General features: G+C 33.9%; 1 protein-coding gene across 3 annotated transcripts; it reads left to right on the top strand.

Annotated features, from left to right (window-relative positions):
* The first annotated feature begins 5,438 nt into the window (after nucleotides 1-5,438).
* On the top strand, nucleotides 5,439-10,763 carry LOC143537532 (polypyrimidine tract-binding protein homolog 3-like). Of its 3 annotated transcripts, none has more exons than XM_077031293.1 (15): nucleotides 5,439-5,571; nucleotides 5,665-5,731; nucleotides 6,816-6,887; nucleotides 6,955-7,031; nucleotides 7,134-7,215; nucleotides 8,222-8,345; nucleotides 8,435-8,499; nucleotides 8,573-8,622; nucleotides 8,886-8,927; nucleotides 9,011-9,065; nucleotides 9,153-9,177; nucleotides 9,632-9,645; nucleotides 9,817-9,924; nucleotides 10,009-10,152; nucleotides 10,225-10,763. In XM_077031293.1, exons 2-15 carry the CDS (start codon nucleotides 5,675-5,677, stop codon nucleotides 10,612-10,614), a joined length of 1,305 nt encoding a protein of 434 aa, XP_076887408.1. In that variant the 5' UTR covers nucleotides 5,439-5,571; nucleotides 5,665-5,674; the 3' UTR covers nucleotides 10,615-10,763. The 3 variants fall into 3 exon arrangements, with proteins under 3 accessions (XP_076887408.1, XP_076887401.1, XP_076887394.1); XM_077031286.1 differs by having other exon boundaries at nucleotides 5,466-5,571; nucleotides 5,670-5,731; nucleotides 7,134-7,216; nucleotides 8,220-8,345; XM_077031279.1 differs by having other exon boundaries at nucleotides 5,466-5,575; nucleotides 5,667-5,731; nucleotides 7,134-7,216; nucleotides 8,220-8,345.
* Nucleotides 10,764-10,802: the final 39 nt, after the last annotated feature.

Genomic DNA, 10,802 nt, shown 5'->3' with positions numbered 1-10,802 from the left:
TTGGAAGATAGGTGATCCTTGTCGCAAGGTCAAAGATTCTTGAGCGTGTTGACCCATGGATCCTTTTTGAAGGATTGATGATCCTTGTTGAGCCATGGATCATGGAGTAGTGAAATCCAGTACCCTAGGCATCAATGGAGTGTGATCCTTCGCTGTCCTCTTTGTCTTCTTGAGATCTTCAATTTCGTGTAGGATCCTCTGGTTGGTTTTGTTCTACTGCTCCATGTACGTCTTGACCTATGAAAACATAGCATAAACATCATTGTTAGAAGTTAACGCAGAAGTGGCAGCAGTGGACTTCGAGCCTTGGAAGATAGGAGTTTGCATCTTGCTTCCTGCAGCACTGGTCCTTTGCAATCCTGCAGGTGGAGGAGACATCGGCAATGAAGCCTTTGATGAGAGAGAAAGTGATGAAGGCATGGTAGTTGAAGCAGAGGTTTGTTGAGAGGCCATTGGTAGTAATATAGGTAGAAAAGGTTGAAAACTGATGAGAAATATTCTGGATTAAAGCACCAATTGCCCCACAGTGGGCGCCAAATTGTTTTGGTCAAAAATCGGTTTGAAGATAATGTAACCAAATTTGTTTAGTGAGGTATAGTGCTTGTATAACAATGATGAATATGTAAACGAAATAAGGATGAACACAAAGATTTGTTGCGAGGAAAAGCCCTTGATCAGATTAAGGATCGCCGACACAAAACCCCGGGTGATGACAAATCGTCTATCACCAGTTTATTAATAAAAAAAAGGTGTTACAATGGTGGAGCTTAAGATCGGTTACAATAAAGCTAAGTGTGGACAAGTGAAAACTAGAACAATCTCTGTGAGTGAGCTGTGATAATTGTATGTAAACAGTGTGTAGGTTGTGTGTTTTCTAAGCCGATCATAAGCTCAATATAAACAAAAATAAAAGCTAACTATAAGCCCTATAAACTCGACACTTCTCCATGATTCGTTGCAGCTCTTTAACCATGTGCAAAACTTCATGGACTTGCAGATAAATAGATGGACTGAGTATTTTAACCTGTTAATCACAACACCATTCAAACAACCCAACTGTTAGTAAACAATTAATACTGAGGATCCTTGATCCTGTTCAACCTGGAACATATCCTAAGGATAATTGATCCAAAAGTTATATAAGGATAACGTGTCCTCAACATAAAAATCTATGCCCTAACAAATACAGTGGGTCATTTTTACTAGTATAATAATAGAGTGATAGTCTTAACATAGGTTTGATATGTGTTGTTAAGAATGGATATATATATGTTGTAAACTAGCATTGATTACAAATATGGGAAATAACTATATGTGCATCGCATTAGTTACAAATATGGCATGACAAGTAAAATTTCGAGTTTTGACTCATAATTTACAAATGGATTAGTTGAATATAAAAACTAGATTTACGAGTGGCAAATCACTATGTTGCTCCAACATTGGGAATCGACGTGACTGTCTAGTTTTCACGTGTTATACCAAGTGTTCTTAGAAGCATGTTTAGAAATGTTCTTTGTTGAACTGATGTTGATAAAATCTTCCTAGAAGATCCCTCAAACATGTTACCTAATTGAAGTTTGCCTTTTAATATGGAGAAGTCTCACAATATACAGTCCTGATTCGAGTTGTAGTTATCGCATTTCTTGACCAAATTATTCTTAATTCTATCTGTATATACGAAGAAACGTTCTGATGTGACCATTATCCAGTTAAAATACGTTGGAATAATCCCTAAAGCATTAACATTTCGGTACAGGTCTGGTAAGTAATGGCCTTTCTAAATTACAATAAAACCCCTTACAAACTTGCAATTTATACACTAGGGTTTTAAGTTTTTTATCTTTTTTATCCTTTTTAACCAATCATTTTATACCACTTGAACCACTAACATTTTTTTTGTTTTTCTTTTATAACTTTTAAAATAAATTGTTTTATAAAATTCTGATTATGCCGTTACATATGCTTATTTTTAAGTATACGTTCAAAACCGAGTTGTTAATTGGTAATGCACAAATGTACACATCATCAAAATTGTTGTTGGAAAACTTGTATTATAAATTCCAGAATATTAAACGAAAATAAATGAAGCAGTAAACCAAGAGTCATAACCATATAATCAACTCTTAGTTATGACCATTAAAGATTATTAAATAATAATAATACTAATCTAATGACCATTATCAAAAGAATTGAAACTGAAACAAAATAATCATAATCATTATGATTATTAATGGTATTGACTAGACCAACATATCACAAAGAATTCAAATGGCTGTAAGGGCTTCACCTTATAAACCATTCATTACTTTGTTCCCAATCCGATGTGGGACAAACATTTACCACTTCCACCACTTCCTTCATTCACACACTTAAAACTTCCAACAATTGTGTCACAGTTTACTAGTATAATATAGTGTGGTCGTCCTGGCATAGGTTCTATATGTGATGTTAATAATGGATGGATATAATATGTTGTAAACTTGCATTGATTACAAATATGAGAAATAAATGTATGTGCATTGCATTAGTTAAAAATATGGCATGACAGGTGATGGCTAAGTTTCGACTCGTTATTATTTACAAATGAATTGTGTGAACAAAAAACTAGATTTACGGGCGGTGTGGCAAATCACTACGCTGCTATAGTTTTCATAAGTTATTTTAGGTTCACCCGTGTTCTTCAAGGAAAAATTATAAATGTTCTTTGTTGAACTAATGTTGTTAAATTCTTCTTAGAAGATCCCTCAAGGCTTAAACATGTCACATAATGAAATTTTTTTTATGGAGATATCTCACAATATGCAATTATGCCTGCATGGTTTCAGTGTCCTGATTCGAGTTGTGGTAGTGGTGTTTCTTGACTGTATTATTCCCAATTCTATCTATATATACAAAGAGACGTTGTTTTGTGATGAACATTGTCCGATTGAAAGACGTTATATAGTAATCCCTAAAGCATGTCTTTTCTAAAGTGCAATAAAACCTCTTTTAAACTCACAACTTACACACCTATGTTTCAAATTTGTATTCGTTTCTTTTTACCCAATCATGCTATGTCATTTGGACCACTAAGTGCTTATTCCTTGTTTCTCTTTTATAACTTTTAACATACATTGTATTATAAAATTTATGTTATGCCATTACACGTGCTTATTTTCTGGTAAAGCACAAGCATACACATCATCAAAACCGCGTCATCGTTTACCTTTTCTTTATGAAACATCGTCTTTTACCCTTTTTGTCATTCTAATTCACATGTTCAAAGTGAACATTATTACAGTAAATCCCCCTCCAAACTTACAAATTACACCCTAGGGTTTAAATTTGTTTTCTTTTCTTTCCTAACCGATCATTATATACCACTTGGACCACTAACATTTATTTATTGTTTTTCTTTTATAACTTTTAAAATACATTGTTTTATAAAATTCCAATTATGCCTTTACACACGCTTATTTTTAACTATTTGTTCAAAACGGAGTTGTTAGTTGATAATGCACAAGCGATCATATCATAAAAAGTACACATCATCAAAACTGTGTCATAGTTTACTGTTATAATAATAGTGTGATCATCTTGGCATAAATTTGATATGTGCTGGTTATAATGGATGGATATGATATGTTGTAAAATTGCATTGATTACAAATATGAGAAATAAATGTAAGTGCATTGCATTGGTTAAAAATATGGCATGGCAAGTGATTATTGAGTTTTGATTCGTTATTATTTGCAAATGGATTGTGTGAACAAAAAACTAGATTTACGAGCGGTGTGGTAAATCACTACGTTGCTCTAGTTTTCATGAGTTTTTTTAGGTTCATAATGTTCTTCGAGGCAAGTTTATAAACTTTCATTGTTGAACTAATGTTGCTAAAATCTTATTAAAAAGTCCCCCAAGGCTCAAACATGTTATGTAATTGAATTCTTGCCTTTTTATATGGAGAAATCTCACAATATACACTTATGCATGTCTGGTTTCAGCATGGTCCTGATTCGAGTTGCCGTATTGGCGTTTCTTGACTGAATTATTCTCAGTTCTATTTATATATATGAAGAGACGTTTTATGGTGGCCACTATCTAGTTAAAAGACGTTATACTAATCCCTAAATCATGACTTTTATAAATTACAATAAAACCCCTTTTAAGCTTACAACTTACATACCCAGGTTTCAATTTTTTATCCCTCTCTTTTTTACACAATTATGTTATGTCATTTGGACCACTAACACTTGCTTATTTATTGTTTCTCTTTTATAACTTTTAACATACATTGTTTTATAAAATTTCGTTTATGCCATTACACGTGCTTATTTTTTTATAATGCGCAAGCATACACATCATCCAAACCGCGTCATCATTTACCTTTTGTTTATAAAATTACGTCGTTTACCCTTTACGCCATTCTAATTCACAACATTTCAAATTTTACCCATATTTTTAAAATTTCCGTAGATAATAATAATAATAATAAATAGAGGATTTTGATTGTAAGAAATACTATTAATCTTTGTCTATAGTTTTTATGCATATGTTACAAGAATCCAATGCATCTTTCTTATCTTTACTTCTCTAGCTTACATGTCCTTCCAATTATGACCCACAAAATGACACTCTTTGATTTTGAGAAGAGAGGCTATTTAGACACCCTTTGATTATTTAAAGAGAGTGTACATAAAAGATAAAACGTATGTTAAAAGAGTGTGTGAATAACAAAAATGGTGTCTGAATAAACTAACTCTTTTGAGAACTTTTGTTGATTGATGGTGCCATGTGTTAGCAGATGATTCGTTGTGTGCTATAAGAATAGGCTCACCACACCACCAAACCACTTACCACCCTGGCAAGCCATCTCCACTTTGGTGGGATGGTAAAGGCTTTGGCCTTTGGGTGAGAGGTCCAGGGTTCGATTCCTGGTAATGGTGGTATATTGTAAATAGTAGGAGGAAAGCATTAACATTCAAAAAAAAAAAAAAAAAAAAAAAACTTACCACCCTGGCAATTTTAAGTGGTTTGACTTATCAATGTAAGCTTTCGAACAATATCAACATCCCATCTATCACGTATGAGGTCACAAAAATTATCTCGGTTGTGGTTATGTGCACGCTATTGTGGTATGTTTTGTTTCAGCTCAACATCGGCCGACTTCATATTATTTATTTGTCAGTCCAATAACCATCTTAAAAGAACGTGTTAGTCACTGTAGTGCCTCCGTCATAGTCAATCTCCAATGTATCCAACCCCCGAGTGTTTATAAGATATCGAAGCCCCCAAGGCAACGCGCGGGTTGTCATAAATAGTAATAATAATAATAATAATAAGACGAAAGGATAAATAGAAATGGAAATAATATAATAATAATAATAATAATAATAATAATAATAATAATAACAATAAGATAACAAGGTGGTGGGGCCCACATATGTAAAGAGAAGAGAAAACAGAAGATGTTGTAGTTAAGTTTAATTAGGGCTATCATATCATCGTATCGTTACTTATAACTTGTTACTTGCCGCTCCTAAGCTTCGGCTGACTTTACTTTTTATATTTTTCATCTTCATCTTCTTCTCAGGTAGGGTTTCGATTCTTTTTAAGGTTTTACATCTGAATGAATTATTTTGGTTTCCTTAAATCTGTCTGTTCGTGTGTTTGTTTGTTCCTAGGATAGGATATGACAGAGCCTTCCAAAGTCATCCATGTTCGGAATGTTGGCCATGAGATCTCCGAGGTTCGTTTCATATTATTATTATTATTATTATTATTATTATTATTAATTATACTATTATTCTATTCTATCTCACTCACTAGATGATATTCAGTTTGTAACATCTGGAGGATCCAAAAACTTTTCTAGTGGGTTCAGTGTTTTGGTTGGTCGGTTAAGGTTTATCACATAATAAATGTACTCTACGAAAACAAAAACAAAAGCAAACATCTTCATTAGAAATTAAAAAAGAATGCAAGCCAAATTTAAACGTTACTAATTATCTAATGATACTGAGAGGGGAAGTTAATATGTAATTAAAGCATCCAAACGATTACAATGAGGTGGCGGGTAAGCGGACAACAAGCTGTGTGCAAACCCTTTTTGGATAAAACCCAATCCTACTGAAACAAAGTTTTTGGTTCTTAGGGAACGATAAATTACTATGCATGACCCGCTGAACGCTGTTCAAAAAGTCAACAGCCTCTGGGGCTAAGAAACGAATGTGACCAAGGCAGAAGGGATAACCATGTATTTCTAATTCAACTAACAAATTTCAACATAATGATTCATTTATAATTCTAGTTTTAACAAATAAACAAAAATGATTGATTGAATCAAAACATGATATATAAATTTAGACGATATGGTGAACTCGTGAAGGCCTTAAGTTGAATGGTTAAATGTCAAGGGGAGGTGACCGCGGACGATGGTGGGGCGGTGTCTATGTTAGGGTTTGCAAAAATGTTCGATGGTGGCTGGGTGTTCAGTGTTCAGAATGTTCGATAAGTAAAAACCATAACTAAATTAACTAGTTAAAAATACTACAAGAAAATCCGCACTGGCAGTGAGAATGTTCTCACATTAGGAAGGAGGGATGTTTTACCACTAGACCTTTGTGTATTGGTTCACTCACATAATATATATGGCTTCATTCTCATATTTTATATAAAATCCAAAACTCAATGGGTTCCCGTGAACCCAGTCTCGTATACGTAGATCCGCCCCTGCATCACTATTTTTTCTGCAACATTCTTTTGTAATTATTCACTTGCTGAGAAATGGTCTTTTATTATAATTCTTAAATTCTTAAATATTTCATTTTCAGCCTGATCTGCTTCAGCTATTTCAGCCATTTGGAGTCATTAACAAACTAGTCATGCTTCGTGCAAAAAACCAGGTATTTCACTTTTTCATACGCGTTTTGTTAGTTTCTTACACTACATTCATATATGTTGTTGCTGCAGGCTCTCCTACAAATGCAAGATGTTCCTTCTGCTGTCAGCGCAATGCAATTTTATGCCAATGTGCAGCCAAGCATAAGGTACTACCACTAACAAACGAAATTAATCATACATAATATTTTGGCTTTGTTTGTTAAGTAAGATGCTTTTGGTTTCCAATAACGTGTACATCTTAATATCAGGGGTAGAAATGTTTACGTTCAGTTTTCATCTCATCAAGAGCTAACTACAATGGAGCAAAACACTCAAGGACGGGTGGATGAGGTTTGTATTATTTAACCGCCATTCTTTTAAATTTGCTGTTACAGAACACCGATGTTTACTTAAAAAAGCATTCAACTTTTTTTGAGCGGATTTTTCTTTAATAAACTTTTACAAGTTAATATTGCCACCATAGTTATCAAAAGCGAGGGTTTAGTGCCTGGTGTTAGCCAAGGCAAACATTTGAGAAAAAAATCTGATCTTTTATGATTTCTTTTGATTTATCAATAACTATTTGATAAGGCTTACCTAAAAAGTAGTCAAATTTATGTAAATTAATAGCTAGTTACTTAAAAAAAAGTATGATTTACTAATTTACTCTTTACGTCATTGATAATTCTTGATTTAATTATTTTATATATTCTAGTTTAGCTAGATTTACATAAATATCATTATTTTTAAAAGGTCTTTTTTTTGGGTTAGATGTTTTTAATTGCTAATTATATTAATTTTTAACTATATTTGGGGTGTAATTTTTTGTCTTAATTAATTAAGCTAGATTTATCCAATCTCATTATTTTATAAGGTATTAAATTTTTGTTGCGCTGGTTAGATGTTTTTAATTACTAACCGTATCAATTTTTAACTAAATTTGGAGAGTAATACTAGTTTTACAAAACCTATTTATATATTTTATTGTTTTTATTATTGCGCTTTTTTAAAAAAAATTCTCAGGCCCTCGCTTTTTTTGCGCCGATGCCCCAAGCAAGACCTTTGCGCCTTGAGTGCGCCTAACGCCTTTGATAACTATGATTGCGAGTCTGTCACACATAAACATGTTTTGTGTATACTTCTAGTAAATGAAGCTACCTTTTGCACTTCCATTTTGTATTATGATATTGAGCTGTTAATGATGAATGGTATATCATCTGTTTGTGTGTAGGAGGTTGACATATATATATTTTAATCTTCTATTTCTCTTTCTTTCTTTCTATCTATCTTCTTTTCTATCTCTATTCATTCTCTTCTCTTCTTCTCTTCTGGGTCGGAATGGAATGGATGTTAATAGCCCAATCGCATTCTCTTGGTCACCATTCACCATATGCTGTACCCTATAACTGTGGAAGTCCTGCATCAAGTTTTTTCTCCTCATGGACATGTCGAGAAAATCGTCACCTTTCAAAAGTCAGCTGGTCAGTCACCTCCTAAGTTTTTTTAACTTTATTTTTTTTCGTTTCACCACACATTCGTTTAAAGTTGTTTTTTGTTTTCAAATTTTTAGGTTTTCAAGCACTAATTCAATTTCAGTTACGCCAAAGTGCTGTGGCTGCAAGAAATTCTCTTCAGGTATTATTATTACTACTGTTATTGCATTTTATTGATCTTAAGTTAACATTAATATTTGCAATTGTTTTTTCAGGGGAGAAATATTTATGACGGTTGCTGCCAACTAGATATTCAGTTCTCAAAGTAAGTATCTAGTCTGTACTAGGGATGAGCTCGGTACCAAACCGGTGCCAAAATCTCGATTTTTCCAAAATCTTGGTACCAGAAATCTTGGTTCAGTACCGGTACCGAAGTCAAAAGTTCGGGATATAATGTTAATGGTACCGTTCCAAAAACGTCAAAATTCGGTAGCGTTTTGATACCCGCACCCATTTGCTCATCCCTAGTATCTACCATAATTTTTTGCTTCTTTTCCGATAACTAATAATGCTTACTTTTCTTACCAGTCTTGAAGAGTTGCAAGTCAACTACAATAATGAGCGCTCTAGGTGCGTTCATCAAATCTTAAGTACCATACATGATACTATAATGTGACAAAATATGTAAGCCTTTTGTGTTTTCTTCTTAATAGGGATTTCACAAACCCGTCACTACCTTCAGAACAGAAGGGCGGCAGATCCTCGCAAGTACGTTTTCGTATGGAATTTTTCTTGTATTTATTATTTTTTTTATTTCAGTATTTTAATGTCTTCTTATTGTTCGTGTTGTGCCAGTCTGGAGGATATGGAGATGCAGGAGGTATGTGCACCTTTCAAGCAAGCCACACACCTATGCAGTTAATGCGTTAAAAAATCGAATATCGGTAAAGGACCGATTTTTGAGATATCGGTTATCGCGTTGGGATATCGGTAAATTTAATATTATGCCGATTTTATATATATACTACTAAAAGTAACATCAAAAGTCAAAACTCATAAGTGTCAATATTTGAAACATGATCTAATTGTAAGCCATGAAATCTTCCTCCGAATCCACATCAACCAAGGCATCCAAACTATCGGTCAGATATTGGTTAAATATCTGTCTATATCGGTCAATATCGCTAATAGTATTGGTACCGATATTATAACCGATATTTTTCTTGGGGACCAATAACCGATATATCGGCGATATTAAATGCATAGCCACACACGCGTGCGTTTATTATTCCTTTCATCTATAGTTATTTGATTGTTTTTTCTTTTGCTTTCAGTTGGATATCCACAGGTTGGTTCTCTTTGTCCATAGAAAAACAGGGAGTTATATGATATGATATTTTTGTAATTACTTACTTTCTATGCTGCATAATCATATCTTAATAATATTTACTACGCATGCATTTGTGTTTTGAGCTGATGCTTTTATGGGATGTTTTTGTTATAACTTATTGGAATGCAGATGAATAATGCGGCTGCCATCGCTGCTGCATTTGGAGGCGGATTGCCTCCCGGAATAAGCGGGACCAACGACAGATGCACGATTCTTGCATCTAATCTAAATCCCGATGTAACGTCTTTCTCTTTTACTCTCACACACATTCACTTATTGTAAGTTTCTATGTTTTAAGAAATACATGGTTGATATGATTAGCGGATAGACGAGGACAAGCTGTTCAACTTGTTTTCTCTATACGGGAACATTGTGAGAATCAAGCTTCTTCGAAACAAACCAGATCATGCTCTTGTTCAGATGGGCGATGGCTTTCAGGCTGAGTTAGCAGTGCACTTTTTGAAGGTATTTTTATTTCTTTTTTATTTTTATTATTTTTATGAAAGTGGATTATTTAGAACGTGTTTTGGTATGTAGGGAGCTACACTATTTGGGAAGCGTTTGGAAGTTAATTATTCAAAGCATCCGAATATTACAATGGGTGCTGAAACTCACGAGTATTTGAACTCCAACTTGAACCGATTCAACCGCAATGCTGCTAAGAACTACCGTTACTGCTGCTCACCGACCAAAATGATCCATCTGTCGAGCTTACCCCAGGACGTGACAGAAGATGAGATTATATCCCATCTTGAAGAACACGGGAGCATCGTGAACACAAAAGTGTTTGAAATGAACGGGAAAAAGCAGGCTCTTGTTATGTTTGAGAACGAGGAGCAGGCGACTGAAGCAATTGTGTGCAAGCATGCAACGACTCTTGCGGATTCTATCATTCGTATATCCTTTTCTCAGCTGCAGACAATTTAATGATGCTGCATGCTTTTGTCCTTGCAAACCACTCGTCGTTTGTTTTTCTTCTTTCTTTTAGTGTGTATGAATTTACTTGAGATTTTAGATCATGTTTATACTAGTTTTTCTGATTGCTTGTATTATTTATTCCCTTGTGTTGTTTTTAATCGTTTTGCAGAATAAAAAACTTAAATATAGCAGCTTCT

This window comes from Bidens hawaiensis, unplaced genomic scaffold (assembly GCF_021521415.1).
Source record: "Bidens hawaiensis isolate Kalapana, Puna unplaced genomic scaffold, B.hawaiensis_p1.1 tig00000780_1, whole genome shotgun sequence".
NCBI classification, from domain to species: Eukaryota; Viridiplantae; Streptophyta; class Magnoliopsida; order Asterales; family Asteraceae; genus Bidens; species Bidens hawaiensis.
Note: the sequence above shows the minus strand (reverse complement) of the source record. Positions and strands in the feature narration are given on the sequence as shown.